At 35.6% G+C, this 18,113-nt stretch overlaps 1 protein-coding gene across 3 annotated transcripts in view; it reads right to left on the bottom strand.

Moving 5' to 3' along the window:
* Positions 1 to 18,113, bottom strand: part of LOC139118335 (conserved oligomeric Golgi complex subunit 6-like) — a 76,544-nt gene that overhangs the window by 12,228 nt on the left and 46,203 nt on the right. For all 3 annotated transcript variants that reach the window (XM_070681596.1, XM_070681598.1, XM_070681597.1), the window contains exons 9-13: positions 15,948 to 16,024; positions 15,514 to 15,657; positions 11,658 to 11,722; positions 7,260 to 7,351; positions 119 to 233 (exon numbers count right to left, since the gene is read on the bottom strand). In XM_070681596.1, the coding sequence (XP_070537697.1) occupies positions 119 to 233; positions 7,260 to 7,351; positions 11,658 to 11,722; positions 15,514 to 15,657; positions 15,948 to 16,024 (493 nt within the window). The remainder of the gene's footprint in view (positions 1 to 118; positions 234 to 7,259; positions 7,352 to 11,657; positions 11,723 to 15,513; positions 15,658 to 15,947; positions 16,025 to 18,113) is intronic.

Below are 18,113 nucleotides of genomic sequence, written 5' to 3'. Positions count from 1 at the left end.
TGTGTTTGAAGATATCACATCAATACACTGGTAATATAGAATTCTAAAAATATATCAACTCAGGATATAGACACTGTGACTACTGTGGTGTAAAATGAACAAGTAGCAAAACAATTACCTTTTCCATCAGTCTCTGAGCATGACAATTGAGAGAATTGTAAAACATTCTATGACATAATTCATGCACTTCAGATATTGTACTCAGAAGTACTGCATCAGAATTCAACAGTTGTCTGCAAATACAAAAGAATATTGAAGAAATAAAGGGCATCACACAGCAATGTTCTTTATGGGCTTGGGAAATCAAAAATAGTGCCAATAGCACTGGGGACACAACTGGCATATATGGCTTATTTGCGACATTTACAAACTATATAAGTCTCTGTGATCAAGAATGACCAATGAGTTAATTTGCAGTGAAGCTGAAAGCCATTTTTCACAACGTGAAATATTAACCCATTTTTGTGCCAAAGATGCTGAAACTTGATGTTTGCTGCTATTGGCATATTAAAATGTTAAATAGATAAGGAAGAAATGTGACAGGAGACACGTATGTGAAATGCAAATAAAATTTATTGAATATGATAAATAGTGAATGGTATTGAAAAACAAGCAGACAATATATTTGTAAGTGGATGTTTACAGCAAAAATAATAATAAGTAATCCAAAAACAGTAACAAAAGTAGTGGCTTGTGTATAGTTTTGGCACCACAAGGTCTTAAATGGAATCATCTAAAAATGTCATCAAAGTCATGGGCGTCTTTTTGTCTTACAGCTTGTGTAAGTTCATGAAAGATTTGTTGTGAATAGCCTGTAACTGTTTCAGATCATTAGAAAGCCATCCATCCCTCAGTGAGGCTACCCACAATTCCCCTTGATTTGTGCACTCAGACATTGTTTGCTACAGGCTTCTTCAATTTTATCAATTTCTTAACTATTTGTAACTAAGAATTTAATTTCAGGACTATTTGTTATAACTAGGTTCCAAAATTATTGATTATGGTTAAAAGTCAAGAGTAAATTAAATAAGAAGTCAATGTTTGAAGGTGCTATAAAAAATTGTACACTTTTCAAGGTGAAGTTATCAGCAACAAAGATGGCCTCATCAAAACACCTGTCAGACATGCAAATTTCCTTCGTCACAAAATCAACGCCCTTTCTTTTGCCGTTTAATTTCCTTGAAAATATTTGTGTGGCTGTCAAAAATCTATGTTGACAAAATTACAAAATTGCTATCTCCTCTGCGGAAAAGGAGGTTTATCTTCTCAATATTCACAATGGGAAATCAGAAAATTATGAATATCAAAACTATGTTGTCAGAATTTTGAAATATGGATCGAGCTGTTCTGTGTATAGAAGAAATTTGCTTCAGTTCATTGAGTCTGATTTGTGAATCTGATTTGTGATTTTGTTTACATGAGACATGCTAAAAGTCATGAACCAAGGAGACATGCACAGGTGTTTAAAATGACAAGTGTACAAGAAATCCTGGCAATCATATTATATCAATGAAACAGATAAAGATAAAGAATTTGATTTGCTTTGCCAGCTAAATGGATCAACACACAATAACATACCAGTCTCAAGGTGCAATATTGGTTATGTGGACTATCTCAAGGTGCAATATTGCAATATTGGTTATCTGGTATCTCAAGGTCCAATATTTCAATATTGATTATCCAGTTAATACTTCTTGATTGCAGTCTAAATTGTTTTATAGTACTGTGGCAATAGAGGGTCCAAAACCATAAATTTAAACAGACTAATTTGGGTGATGGATTTGTACAGGCTCATTGGTGATGAAAGATTCCACAGAGTTGATAAGGTCACATTATTTGAGATTTAAGGTGAATAAGGTAACTATACATGTAGCCCTAGGCCAGGATCAATGCATGTTGTGAGTAGATAAAGATTGATGTGATAGAGGGAAACCAAATGTTGATACAACCAACAACAATGATAAGGGCTTCAATTTCCAACTTATATACTATACCTCAGTCTTCATTATGATTTCTGTAATGATAAACTTTTCCATCAAATACATATACTTATGGTCACTCTTATCAGCTATCACTCAACAACCCACTGAGTTGTTTAGTGAGAATTGGGCAGATCGTCCATGTAGCCGACACGAACACGAAGTGTCTGTTACCGACTACCAAAAACTATGAAAAATAGTAAAGAATGAGCTACAAAATCACTATCAGTTTTAAGTTGAAGGTAGAATAAGTCTGTGCCTTTGTATAAAATACTATAAAAATAGTAGAAAGTGAGCAACCAGCTGAAAGTTAGTGGAGGAGACCTTTACCGCATATCATTTGCATCTCATTGTCGGCTACATGGACTGTGTGCCGAGAATTGAATAACTTGTAAATGACAAGAATGAATGTCTCCATCTTGTTACTTGATTCCATCGTTGAAAAATACCGTCAAGGACAGTGTGCTCACATTCGGTTTGAATTGGTAAAATCAAGAAATATTTAAACCAGAAAAACAAGAATGACAAAAGCAAATAAGGTCTGCAACTTAGGCACTGGAGGTCATCTTGAGGAACATGCATATCAACTTCTATAGCAATGGGACAAGCAGATACTACATACATAAGCAAATGTCAAAAAGTAGCGAGAATAGGCTTGACAAAAAGAAAAGGTGGGAGAGTGGGGAAAAAATAAAGTGGGAAAAAATGTACAAGGGATCTGGTAAAAAAGTTATGCTTCTCATCAATCTTCTAGACCCTACCCCCTCCTGAATATCAAATGTTCCACCCCTTGGTAGACCATGTTTACATAAGACCAGCTGGCAGGAAATATATTTACAACCTTGGGGATGTTTTAATTAATGCTATGAGAGCTTTCATTCAATGTAAACAGCACTTAAATTAGTTGCAGATAATGAAATGCCTTCCACTGGTGGGGGGTGATTAATAGAATCTCACACCCCCAAGGACCTGGGATCAGATTTCTCACACGAGTTGGGGATATTTTGTCTCACACTCGCCTGCGGCTCGTGTGAGACAAAATATCCCCAACGAGTGTGAGAAATCTGATCCCAGGTCCTTGGTGTGTGAGATTCTTTTTCTCACATGACCACAAAATGCGTTAAATTCATATTGGACACGTACAATATTATCAAAAATCGTGACAACTCTGTCGTCTGCCGCTGTACTTTGACCTGCTTACTTTGTAGTTCTAGTCCGTGTGTTACTCGTCATGCCATTGGATAACATTTTGCGCGTGGAACAAAACAGACTGCTTATCATCCAATCAGAGGTCGTGTAATATTTACTGCAGAGTGTGGGACGGTTTCTGAGAGTGTGGGATCGATTTTTCCCACACTCTCGATCCCGCACTCCCAGCAGCCAGGAATGTGAGAATACGACATCTGGAATTATCCTGGATCCAAATTTCTCATCAGTTCTTGTGTGTCTTACATGCAAAAGTTGCAAAAATTGGTTCGCAATTAAAAAAATTTAACTCTGCTTTGTCTGGATCAAATTTTACAACAAATTGATACCAAATATGACAAAATTATGTTCACAGCCTTTGAAACTGTCTCACAACATATCCTGGGTTGGTGTAGGTCATTACAGGTCACAAACTGAGAAAATTACCTAAAATATAAAAATTTGGGGGTTTCCCAACACTTTGAGCAGAAAATCTATCGAATAACATCCCTCGGGACTTTTGTAGCAAATTACAAAGCTATCAGACAAGTAATTTTGAGAACACGTTTTCTTGACCAAAAATGACAAAATTGTCTTATAAAAAATACAAATTTGTATATTTCAGGACAATTTCCACATATCTAACTATTGTCATCCCTGGACATCTGTACACCAAATATACAAGCGACCTAGCGGCCGATATAGCTCCGCTGTGATAGTTAAGTGGATGACAATGAGGGAAAAAATGACAAAAGTGTTTGAGATATTGAACTTGAACTGGGCAAAAATGATTTTGTTTAAATTATTGTAATAATAGCAAAACGTAGTAAATATGTAAATTTGGCAGTAATTATCAGCGTATTAGGTTTGTTGTTGACATAGAAGCGAAGAATGGTGAAAAATGATTTACAGCAATATGTGCACGAAAATTCATACAATATAAATGTTACCATAATTTCAATGAACAAAATTAAGGTCAAATAGAAAGCTGCATATAATAAAACTGAAAGCATTTAGGCCTATATAAGAAATTTAGAAACTATAATTTTTTGACCAAAAAACAGCAAAATTTGACAAAAAGAAATTCTGCAAATTTCACCACAATTTGAACAAATCTGATGGAGATCACCCCTAGGAACCTCAATACCAAGTTTTAAATCAATCCGACGTGCGCTTTCAGAGAAGATGATTTTTTTACCAAAAACAGGAAAAATTGCCCCAAAAATACAATTATGCAAATTTCACCACAATTTGAACAAACTTGACTGAGGTTACCTCTAGGAACCTCTATACCAAGTTTCAAAAACATAGGGCCAAAGTCCCTGAAGCTACTATAGACATGGATACAAAATTACGTATTTCCTGACTGTATAAAATTATCTCACTAAGGTCATCCTAGGGACATGTATTAAAACCAAATATTAAAGCTGTCTGACCAGCGGTTTTGAAAAAACAAGCGACTCAACAGTTGACAGAGCTCTGCTGTGTTATGTACAGAATAACCTTTTGTGACACATGTATTGATGAAGAAGGTGGATATCTTTGATAGCTCATTTCAGGATGGCCTGACCAAAAATGGAAAAAAAATTCCGTAAAAATACAGATTTGCATATTTCATCAGACTATATTAGTCTATAATAGCAAATAAACGAGAGTTAATTACATTCTAATTAAAGTAAACAAGACTTGCTTAAATCAAGATTTACGTCATAAAAAAACAGCATATCTGTCAGGTTATAAAGAATCTTGAGCTGGTTATCTTTTAATATCAGTATTTCCATCCTATTAACCAAGCACATTTTAACTTTCAAATTAACATTGTAAGTAAGTTCTGTTGAATAAGTTGAGACTGTAGGTACTCAGAGAAAGCGCACAGAAGAGACAAATGTTTGAAACTTAAGAAGTTCAAGGTCATCAAAAGCATTATAAGGAATCACATTACACTTTCATTGCACTGTTTACACAGATTGCATAATTGCTATAAATAGCACATGAGGAATCTTACAGCCCAGCTTTACCATAAAAACCCTATCACTTTGACCACTCTTTTAATTGACCACTCTATTTTTTCCTCAAAAGGTAATCTTATTTTATCCTTACCAAGTCAACCATAAATGGAAATTAGAACTTTCTCAATCTCTATTTATTTGACCACCCTATCATGACAAACTATTATGAGCAATTTCTTTTAGATAACATAAATGGTGGTTCAGAATATATCAAAGTTGGGATTCAGGAAAGTTGCCTAAACATGTTTTAATCCTCCAAGATGGTAAGCATTTCACTATGAACTGTCAAAAAAGTTGAACTTTCTGATAATTCCACACTAAATTATTTTGGCTTTGATGATTTCCTAGTTAATTCAATTATTTAAAATCATATTAATTATTTTTCTGGGTGAATGATAGGGTTTATACAGTACAAGAATTACATACAATGTAAGTCAAATTTTGACCAAAAATGACAAAAAAATTCCTTAAAAATACACATTTGCATATTTCATCACAATTTTAACAAATCTAAGTTGGTAATCCCTAGGGACCTGTATACCAAATAACAAAGCTGTCTGACCAGCGGTTATGAAGAAGAAGATTTTTTACCAAAAACACCTTTTTTGGCATTAATTTGCCTATTTTCAACAATATCAAAAAATTACATAAAATAGTTTCTCAAAATCATATTTTTCATCTACACAACAAATATCAAATCAGTAAGTACTGCGGTTCTCAAGATATTTGAGTGGACGGACGCCTCACAACGGACATACATACATACATACATACATACATACATACATACATACATACATACAGACTGACGACGGACGCCGGACGGATACCCATCCAAATAGCTTCTACACTATAGTCTATAGTAGCTAATAATCTGACTTGAAGTTTCAGAGAAGAAGATTTCTTGACCAAAAACAGGAAAAATTGCCCCAAAAATACAATTATGCAAATTTCACCACAATTTGAACAAACTTGAGTGAGGTCACTCCTATGAACCTCCATACCAAATTTCAAAGAAATCTGACTTGCGGTTTCAGAGAAGAAGACCATTGTTGACGGACGGACGGACGGACGACGACGGACAATCAGCCTATCGGATAAGCTCCGCGTCTCTGACAGCGGAGCTAAAAAGCTGTCTGTCCAGGGGCTTTTAAAAAGTAAATATTTTTTAAAATTTTTTGACCAAAAATGACAAAAATTGCTCCAAAACAGTAATATTTCCAATTTTGTTGTAATTTCAACAATTAGAAGGGTAACACCCTTGCAAACACCCAATCCAAATTTAAAAGCAATTGGGCTAGCGGTTTCAGAGAAGAAGAAATTTTACTTAGATTGAGAAAATTAACCAAAAAATTCAGCAAAAATACTAAATTCGAGATATCTTCACGATATTCATAAAACTGATTTTGATCAACCTTAGGAACCTGTATACCAAATATCAAAGCTATCAGATAAGTAGTTTTTGAATAAATACATTTTTGACCAAAAAATCGGAAAATTGCCCCAAAATTACAAATATGAAAATTTCAATTCAATTTGTATACACTTGACTGAGGTCATCCTGAGGAACATGTATACCAACTTTCAAAGCAATCAGATGAGTGGTTTCAGAGAAAAACATTTTTTGACTAAAAACTGAAAAAATTACCCCAAAAATAGAAACATGCAAATTTCATCCAAAATTTTAAACACCTAATTTAGAATACCTAAAGAAACCTGCACACAAAGTTTCAACCCTATCTGACCAACGGTTACAGAGTTTTAGCAATTTGCAGGGTTTTTCCTTTTTTTCCCTAATTTGCATATTTTTGACACTGACAAGTTCATTTGAACAAATTCACATCTACACCCCTAGGTGCACCTGTACACCAAATACTGAGACAGTAGGTGCTGCGGTTTAGGTGTTTTTGATGTGGACAGACATACATACATACATACATACATACATACATACAGACATGCAAATCGGATGCAAATGAACTGATTCAGCTTATACGATTACCTCACATTGGTATACTAAATGTGAGCTAAAAAATCTGTATAAATTGACAAATAGGAGAAATACTTGTACATGTCTGGTACTTACCCGATAATACTGTGATAAAACTTCAACAGGTTGGCTAATTTGTATAAAACTACAGGACCTGGTTCTGATACTAAAACTTGCTCCACACGGACCTGTAAAAATTGTACAAAATACACTCTTATTCATGACAACCATTGCCACATGACTAAAATGCTTGAATAATAAGTTTTAAGATTCACATAATAGTAGTATGTGTATATATACTTTGTATGGACAGATTTTATATGTCAATATTTTCTGTAGCTTTAATATTTTTCTGAACACATTTTGAAACACTATACTTTCTGTAATTTCAAGCAAGACATACAATGCTTGAATCTACGATTGTACCAATACTTGCAATAATCGTATAGCATGATGGTTGAAAAGATTAAATAAATAAAATTTGTGGCACATGGCAATAGAAAATGAGCTAGTGGCTTTCTGTAAAGGTACTTTGCACTATGTAATCAAAGCAGACTTTCCCAGGGTCATATTTCATGCAAATCAGTAAACATAGGGCCAAAGTCCCTGAAGCTACTATAGACATGGATACAAAATTAAGTATTTCCTGACTGTATGAAATTATCTCACTTAGGTCATCCTAGGGACTTGTACACCAAATATTAAAGCTGTCTGACCAGCGGTTTTGAAAGAACAAGCAACTCAACAGTTGACAGAGCTCTGCTGTGTTATGTAGAGAATAACTTTTGTGACACATGTACTGATGAAGAAGGTGGATATCTTTGATTAACATTGTATTTTTTTCTGTTGAATAAGTTGAGACTGTACATACTCAGAGAAAGCACACTGAAGAGACAAATGTTTGAAACTTAAGAAGTTCAAGGTCATCAAAAGCATTATAAGGAATCATGTAACTTTCATTGCACTGTTTACACAGATTGCATAATTGCTATAAATAGCACATGAGGAATCTTACAGCCCACTGGGCTTTACCATAAAAACCCTATCACTTTGACCACTCTTTTAATTGACCACTCTATTTTTTTCCTTAAAAAGTAATTTTATTTTATCCTTACCAAGTCAACCATAAATGGAAATTAGAACTTTCTCTATCTCTATCTCTATCTCTATCTCTATTGACTATTTTGAGCAATTTCTTTTAGATAACATACAGGGCACAATAAATAACGGTTCAGAATATGTCAAAGTTGGGATTCAGGAAAGTTGCCTTTACATGTTTAATCTTCCAAGATGGTAACATTTCACTATGAATTATCAAAAAAGTTGAACTTTCTGATAATTCTACACTAAAATTATTTTGGCTTTGATGATTTCCTAATTAATTCAATTATTTAAAATCATATTAATTATTTTTTCTGGGTGAATTGATAGGGTTTATACAGTACAAGAATTACATACAATGTAAGTCAAATTTTGACCAAAATGACAAAAAAAATTCCTTAAAAAAACACATTTGCATATTTCATCACAATTTGAAGAAATCTAAGTTGGGTTACCCCTAGGGACCTGTATACCAATAACAAAGCTGTCTGACCAGCGGTTATGAAGAAGAAGATTTTTTTCCAAAAACACCTTTTTTGGCATTAATTTGCCTATTTTCAACAATATCAAAAATTAAAAAAAATAGTTTCTCAAATCATATTTTTCATCTACACAACAAATATCAAATCAGTAAGTACTGCGGTTCTCAAGATATTTGAGTGGACGGACGCCTCACAACACGGACATACATACATACATACATACAGACTGACGACGGACGCCGGACGGATACCCATCCCAATAGCTTCTATAGACTATAGTCTATAGTAGCTAAAAATGATGTAATTGGCCAGATGGTTTCTATCTGCTACACCTATATTATTAACGATGTATTCTCATTGAGACATTCAGGTAGGAAGATTGAAATAGATAGAAGGTTGTATGTGGCCATAATGATGTGACAGTTACTGGTTACAATTATTATGGTAAAATCATGAAGTTACATAAAAAGGTTACAAAATATTCACAAAAAGTTACAAAATAAGTCATTGACAATGACACAGTCCCCACTTCTTAAATGGGTATTTTAATTACAAATCCTCTGAGAGGAAAGCGTCCTCTTCATTAATTAGGTCTGTGATTAAAAATACTATGATACAGATGGGGCTTAATGGCCAAAAAAACATAAAACCAATGTAAGCCACCATACTAATTACAAAAGGTCATTAGGTCATCACCAATGTAAGCCACCATACTAATTACAAAAGGTCATTAAAATGAATCAATTAGTACTTAATCAACAGGATGCTCCCAAACATTTTTGCATCCTATCCTAACACTGAATATTCAGCCTAAAAACAAAAATCCATCATGTAAATGCAAACAAGCAATTAATTTATACATGTAAATGATATCACTAAGTGTCATTGATTTGTATTTACAACACTATGAGATCAAAATCTGTACCAAGTTTCATCAAATTCAACACAGTATTTGTGGACATATCACTCTAATTAGGAAAGTTCATTACATATGCAATTACAAATTAATTAACTTGACACTGATAAATGTCTTTTACACTGTTAAAGCAATGTGATCTTAACATCTGTACCAAGTTTCATGAAATTTGATGCAGTATTTCTTGACATACAAGTCATTGACAATGACATAGTCCCCACTTATAAAGGAGTATTAGTCTTGATGGGGCAGGGAAATGTGGTCATTAAGAAGTATCACTGGAGTGTATATGTTGAGATCTATGGGCACATAGGTCTATGTCGTTGTTCCCAATTTGAAACACATGAGGCATGTCTAAGTTATGGTTCTAAATCGGGAAAAAAGATCAGACCTCTAGCTGTATTGGCCAGCCAAGAAATACATTGCGCATAATAAATGAGGTACAAGATGTGACATCATGATTGGAGGGTATAGAACTTATGGTTACTGAGTTATGCATATATATGTATAATCAAGGTCAAAGGTCATCGAGGTCACATGACATTCTGAAAAAAAAATTGTATTGCTATATGCCAAAAATCAGACCTCTAGCTCTATTCGCTTGCCCAGAATTAGATATGTGCATAATTAATGAAGCAAAGCATGTGTTGTCATAAGGTGTTTCATCCTACTAAATATAAAGGACATAGCACTTGTGGTTACTTATTTAATGACATAAACGTATATTTTAGGTAAAAAGTCATCGAGGTCACATGACATTTGGTCAAAAAATTTCTATCCTATAGTTATCCCTATATACCAAAAATCAGACCTCTAGCTCTATTGGCTCGCTCAAAATTAGATATGTGCATAATTAATGAGGTACAATATGTGGCGTCATCAGGTCTCCCATCATACCATATATGAAGGATGTAGCACTTGTGGTTACTGAGTTATGGACAAATATGTATATTTGAGGTCAAAGGTCACCGAAGTCACGTGACATTTTGTCAAAAAAATTGTATTGCTAAGTTATCCCTATATACCAAAAATCAGACCTCTAGCTCTATTGGCTCGCGCAAAATTAGATATGCACATAATTAATGAGGTACAATATGTGGCGTCATAAGGTGTCCCATCATACCATATATGAAGGGTGTAGCACTTGTGATTACTGAGTTATGGACAAATATGTATATTTGAGGTCAAAGGTCACCAAGGTCAACTGACATTTTGTCAAAATATCTGACATATCTGCGTGAATGGAGGGACATGACCCTATAAGGCCCCTGGACTTCATCCGTGGGGACTAAAAACTGTGTCACTGAATCCTTTTTGCAATATGAATACGATGAGAAACAAAATTTTTATTTTACTTGGCCTTATACATGGGATTCTATGGACAGCTGACTAATACATGGTAGTCTATGGTGGTGTAAACTAAAAAGTCCTCTAACACGGCCAAATTTGATCGCATTGTGAAACAAATCGACGTGCATCTGTATGGGGTTGGGTACTATCCTTGTGCAAAGTTTGAAAGAAATTGACCCGGGCATGTCTGAGATATCTGCGTGAACGGACGGACGGACGGACGCACGCACACACGCACGCACGCACGCACGCACGGACATGACCAAACCTATAAGTCCCCCCGGACGGTGTCCGTGGGGACTAATAAGACTAATTACGAAAATTCAATAATTGATACTGCTACATGCTGTTAACCTGTTCACCCCTCAAATGACTGTGTCATAAAACACTGCCACCATAGATGACTGTGTGTTACTAGTGAGATATTGTAGAATGACTGTGTCATAAAACACTGCCACCATAGATGACTGTGTGTTACTGCTGAGATATTGTAGAATGACTGTGTCATAAAACACTGCCAACATAGATGAGTGTGTGTTACTGGTGATATATTGCAGAATGACTGTGTCATAAAGCATTCAATCATAGTTTGCAATATAATCAATGAAAGTACAAGAATTGTCTTGTCATGACAGATCATCTTACCTTGAATGGTCTACACACACCTTCAGTTATGTGACCAATAATGTCTTCAAGTTGTAGATTACCAGCTGAAACAGACATGTGAAAAAATCTGGTATATTTCTACTTGTTATTCTGCTGTAGAAAATACTGACTTTAAAGAAAATGATACATTAACAAACCATGTTTTTGACATACATACTATCATTTGTAGTGTTCAAATTTGGCATGATAACAAAATCAAAATTCACAATATTTCCTTATTTATCCTATTCCATCTCACAACTGGTTTAGTCCTGAACATCATGACATGATACAAAGACATAAAGATGGAAACGATGACTTTAAGGAAAACACATGCATTATGGTATTGCAAAATAAACTGCCAACTATAGCCGTCAGAGTTGTGCAACATAGGAGTCAACACACTCAGAGCAGTTGTATGTTACTATTTCATATATATTCCTTTCTATTGACAAACATCTCCGTTTCAATGTTCAATAAAACTCTACAAACTCCTTGTAAAACCACTCTGACAAACACTGTTGGATCATATCATTAAAAACACATCCTCTTGTGGTTCTCAGATTTCTAACAAACTCTGTCTATGATAAAGGACACTTACTGATTATACACTGAAGCTGGGTTGATCTACTTAAGGTGGAGCTGCATGTTGCCAACACAGTTTTTTTTCAAAGCAATATTGCTCATCAAAGATGACAAGGAAACCCCCTCATACTATTATTTTTCAAAGAGCAGAGACTCTAAAATTTATTACGGTAGCAGTAGTTCACTCAAAGGATGAAGTGGGTGTATATTTGGGGTAAAAAACCTCAAGTTTGGTATTAATGATAAAAATTAATTTAAGTCGAAAACTTGACACTATTTTCTGAAATTTAATATTTTACTTGAAAGAAGAGTATATGTAGAAAAAAACGATTTAATTTGGTATTATCTATCCTCATTCTAAAATGGCAAGGGTTTAAAAACTGACACTCAAAAAAATTGACTAAAATCATGATAGGCAAAATTAAAATGGCTCTTATTCAAAATGTAAGAACTTTATTGCCAAACAAAAATGTCGTTTTGTTAAATAGCATTTAAAGTACATAATGTGAAAATTTTAGAAAATTTGACCCAGCCAGACTGGAGTTAAATTCTTTGGAATTTTCGAAATCGGGAGGAAAAAGAAGCCAGGAAATTGGGTGATTTGCATATATTTGCATAAATTAACTTCTTTATCAGGCAACTTTCAACTGCTTGACAAGCTACAAGGTGAACCCAGCCAATATTTTGATCTTCTGTTAACAAATTAATTAAAATTAAATATTTGCAAAAAAGTGATTTGTGAGCAAAATATGCTGTGTTGGGTGCAGTGCCCCCTTAAGACAACATTGGCGTGTGAAAGCTTGAAATATCAAAATATATTCCAGGGCATACTTAAGTATATGAATCTAATTATTCATATATGAAGTGAACTGGTCAAAATTGAGTGGTATACCATCGCTGGATGTGATTTATTGCTATTATATCATAACTGTATATTAAAATTCTGGTGTGGAATGTCAAAAACGGATTTTTACTCAAGCTTAGAGCTCGCACACATGCCTGCCATGGTATATCGCCAATATACCATGGTTGTTATCGCGTCTAGACCAATCAGATCGCTGTATTTGCGCCATCAATATACTGGTATGATATATTATTATACACCTACTGCCGTAACCTATGGGAGTTTGACCGTCCAATAACTTTCCGTATTTTGTATAGTACGCGGAGTTCCGAATACGGGAGACGCGCGACGCGCCTGTTTGACCTTTGACCTAGCGATTATCGGATGTAAACAAACTATTTTATGTTGAGTTACAGACATAATAACAACTTCCACCAAAATGTGTTCGTAGTATAAGGTTTAAAACACGCTAAACACAAAACTGAGTCTAAATGCAATTGATTTTTATTTTAAACAAGCGACCTAGCGGCCGATATAGCTCCGCTGTGTTTATGTAGAGAATAACTACCGGTATTTTTGACACATGTTGATGAAGAAGGTGGAAATCTTTGATAGCTCAATGTAGTGGCCAGAAAAAAGTGGCTAAAATAGCTGCAAAAATACACAATTGAAGATTTCATCATACTTTGAATATATCACATCGGATCATCCCTAAGAACATGTCAACCAAAGCTATCTGATGAGTAGTTTTTTAAGAATGAAACTTTCAGACGAAAATGGCAACATTGCCCCAAAAATACAAAATTACAGATTTCATCAGAAATTCAATATATATTACTTAGCTCATCTGTAGAAACATGTATACCAAATTTCAAAGCTATCAGAACAGTACTTTTTGAGAAACACACTTTTTGACCAAAAATGGCAAAAATTGCCCCAAAGTTACAAAATTGCAGCTTTCATCATAAATTCAATAAATATCATTAAGTTCATCTGTAGGAACCTGTATACCAAATTTCAAAGCTATCAGATGAGTAGTTTTGGAAATACACATTTTTTGACCAAAAATGGAAAAAATTAACCCAAAATTACAAAATTGCAGATTTCATCATAATTTCAATAAATATGATTAAGTTCATCTGTAGGAACCTGTATACCAAATTTCAAAGCTATCAGATGAGCAGTTTTGGAAATACACATTTTTTGACCAAAAATGGCAAAAATTGCCCCAAAAATACAAAATTACAGATTTCATCAGAAATTCAATACATATTACTAAGTTTAACTAGAGGAACCTGTATACCAAATTTCAAAACTATCAGACCAGTACTTTTTGAAAAATTCATTTTTTGACCAAAAATGGCAAAAATTGCCTTAAAAATGCAAATTTGCATATTTCTGCACAATTTGAACAAATCTAAAATAGATCATCCCTAGGGACATATGTACCAAATATCAAAGCTATCTGACTTGTAGTTTTGAAGAAGAAGATTTTTAAAGATTTTTTTACCAAAAATGACAAAAATTGCCTTAAAAATACAAATATGCAAATTTCACCACGATTTGAACAAATCTGACTGAAGTCACCCTCAGTAAACGGCAATCAAATTTAAAAGCAATCGGACAAGCAGTTTCAGAGAAGAAGATTTTTTTACCAAAAACACCAAAAATTGCCCCAAAAATACAAATATGCAAATTTCACCACGACTTGAACAAACTTAAGTGTAGTCACCCCAAGTGAACTGCATATAAAATTTCAAAGCAATTGGACTTGCAGTTTCAGAGGAGAAGGCAATTGTTGACGGACGACGACGACGACGACGGACGACGGACGACGGACGACGACGGACGACGACGGAAAATCAACCTATTTGATAAGCTCCGCGTTGCTGACAGCGGAGCTAAAAACTAATTAAATTGAAAACATTCAGCAAAGTTTGCTTGTACTGCACTCAAAATTAATTGGCTTCGTGCCAACGCAAGGGAGTTGTACAACGGAGCAGTAGATCGCGCGCGTTCAACTCATATCGCGCGTGCCGCATCCCTCAAAATTTACCATAGAATTAGTTTATACGGACGATTAATGGAGGGAGGTGTACAATAATAGGGTTATACACAAAATACGGCCCTGTATGGACTCGGGCTCAGTGAGCCCGAGTCCATACAGGGCCGTATTTTGTGAATAACCCTATAATATTATATATTGCACTTGAATACTATTGTGGATTTATTGAGAGACTGAGCTTGCAGAACAGTTTCTATTGTTACATGGAAATCACACTTGTTTGATAACATTTTTGAAAACTACTCACAATGTAATTGTGTTGGTCACAATAACTATATCACAAAATGTGCATATTACCCTGTCTGTACAGAATGGCGCATCAAGTATTTGGTTTTAAAAAAGTGCCTGCCTAACTGCCTTACCTTTCTCTGAGACCAACTTGACCAAACTCTGCAAATGTTCTTTTTCTGAAGCACTAGCCTGATGAAGCCAAGCAAGCATATCTCCAACATAGCGCAAAGGATCATGGGCATGCAATTCTATTGGTCTTGGTGTACCAGATGGACCTGTGTTCAACAACAGTTAGAAAATGTGACTGTGGTGAAAAAATTTGAGCAATGAAATACATTGCTCTACTCTGTTCCGTTGTCTGGTTTGACTTATCATTTATTCTGTGCTAAGAAAGACAACTGAATTTACTCTTTAATGTAGTTGCAATAAGGTCTTGTACTCTTGTACATATACTCACTTTATGTATTGTATAGATGAGTATACATAAAGTTTGAATCTGAGGAATTCCTGTACTTTTCCAAGCACTTATGAAAATGATTGACTAGCTGAGTGACTGAAATATTACCTCCCCGTGTTAGTGCATCAATGAAACCTCGTACAACAGCTGTTCTTCTAGCTGTACCAAACTCATCAAGAGAGTATCTGAAAGCAGAACATATATGCATCCACGTATGAGAGATTCAGGCTGAAAAAGTGATAGTTGACAAAATAAATTGGACTTATTCCACAAATAGATATACTGGTGTACAGGTACAGAATCAATAAGACTCCCCCCCCCCCCAACTTTTCATTGTGAAGTTACATATTTTGTCAGGAAACTAATACATAAGAGACACTTGGCAATTGGAATTCATATGTGAGTGATAGATTATCATGAACATGCATTATCTCTGGAATTATTAAACAGAATCAGATAATGTTGAAGAAATACTTTGTGCAACATATTTGATCTGACTATAAAGAAATCAAAATTTTTTTAAACAGAATCAGACAATGTTAGAGATATGCTTTATGCCCCGTATTTGATCTGAATAAAAAATCAAAATATTTTGACATAATCATGAATGGTCGAATTTAGCACTTATTAAACATGCCACATCCATTAAAACTCTGGTGAAATGGTCCCGTTGTGTGACTGAATATCTTCCAGGGGGTCAATACTATTACACTCGCAACAGAATTGCAACCTAAAAGTACGCGCAAGTGTTAATTTTTTGATATTTCTATGCGCGGCTTTCATGGGGTCATTTTGCGACACTCAGGTCACGCCCATAGCGGGGATTAATAGTTGGCCGTCTGTGACGTCACAGGTGTGTTCATTTACATCGAATAGCGGTCCAACGCCGCCTTATCTCTGCCCGGTATCCGCTAACAAAACAGGCTCCAGTCTTCGCGCTGCCCATTTGCCACGTTCGCCAATGCGAATCGAAATCCGAAGTGGCGAAAAAAAAATCGATCCTAATTCGCCACAGCGGCGAAACTGATTTTGTTTAAAAAATATGGTGAAAATAAAGAAAAAACGTTGGTTTTTTAGTCTTTTGTTTAATCTGCGCTTCTCTCTCGGCGATTCGCAAAAACTGTGTCTACTTCCGTATTATTGCGTTCTTTCCGTCGTACGTATTTGCAATCGAGCCAAGTCTCGCGAGAGATTTGACGTCATTTAGTCTAGTGTGCAGCATGCATAAATGGCTCTCGCGAGAATTGAAACTTAGACACACGCAATCGAGCCCTCGCGATAAATTTGACGTCATTTTGTCTAGTGTACAGCGGGCATAGGAACGCTCGCTCGCGAGAATTGAAACTTTTGCTATACATAGCAGACATACGCATTTTAATCGAGGCAACAAGGATCGGTGTTGCAGTTGATTTACATGGCGGTCTCGATGTTCTGTGTTGTGCATTTTAATCACAGTCTTCAACATTCCATGTTGCGGCCGATTTGCATCGCGGTCCTCGTGGCCCGGTATTCCCCGTTGTTCTTCAATTGCCGTCCCAACGACGCGTTCCGTGTTGCTGTCGATTTGTATCATGAAGGACTCTACCTCCATGATTTGTATCGCGATCTCTACGTTCCGTATTTGTGTTCGTTTTAATGGTAGTCTATTCAGTGTTGCTGTTCATGCAGCTGATTTGTAGTTATAGTGCATTTTAATCACGGTCCCATTTACGTTTTAAGTTACTGTCGATTTGCATTGCGTTCCCGACGTTCGGTGTTGAAGACAAGTGCATTTTAATGGCAGTCACAACGTTCAGTGTTGGTGTTCATGCTGTTGATTTGCATTGCGGTCCCAACCTTCTGTGTAGCGAGTAGCGAGGCAGGCTCAGCCGAGGGACCGTGGCCGATCGTACGAACCAGCAGAGACAAGCACATTCTGGTTCAAACACTAAACACTTGACGGGAACTTGAAAAAGTTTACAGTTGAGCCGTTCATGTTCTTGCCGCTGTCACAGGCACCAAAAGAACAACGTTCTCCCATAGTGAAGGAGGACACTGTACTGATCATGTAAGCGGAAACCCTAGAAGTTACCCCCCGTAGGGAGCTTACGGAGGTGTGAAATACTTTAATTCCCGTTATGAGATACGGCGTCGGGCAAACTTCGGAAAGCCGAAAAAAGTCGACTGGAGAGGCTCGGGGGACACGCCCACATTGCATTTTTCTTTTGCCATATTTCATAATCACGCGCGCTAAACGAAAAAAGAAATGAATGTAACTGTTTTATAGACCATCAA

Source organism: Ptychodera flava, chromosome 19 (genome assembly GCF_041260155.1).
Source record: "Ptychodera flava strain L36383 chromosome 19, AS_Pfla_20210202, whole genome shotgun sequence".
Lineage (NCBI taxonomy): Eukaryota > Metazoa > Hemichordata > Enteropneusta > Ptychoderidae > Ptychodera > Ptychodera flava.
This window is presented reverse-complemented; position numbering and strand designations above follow the sequence as displayed.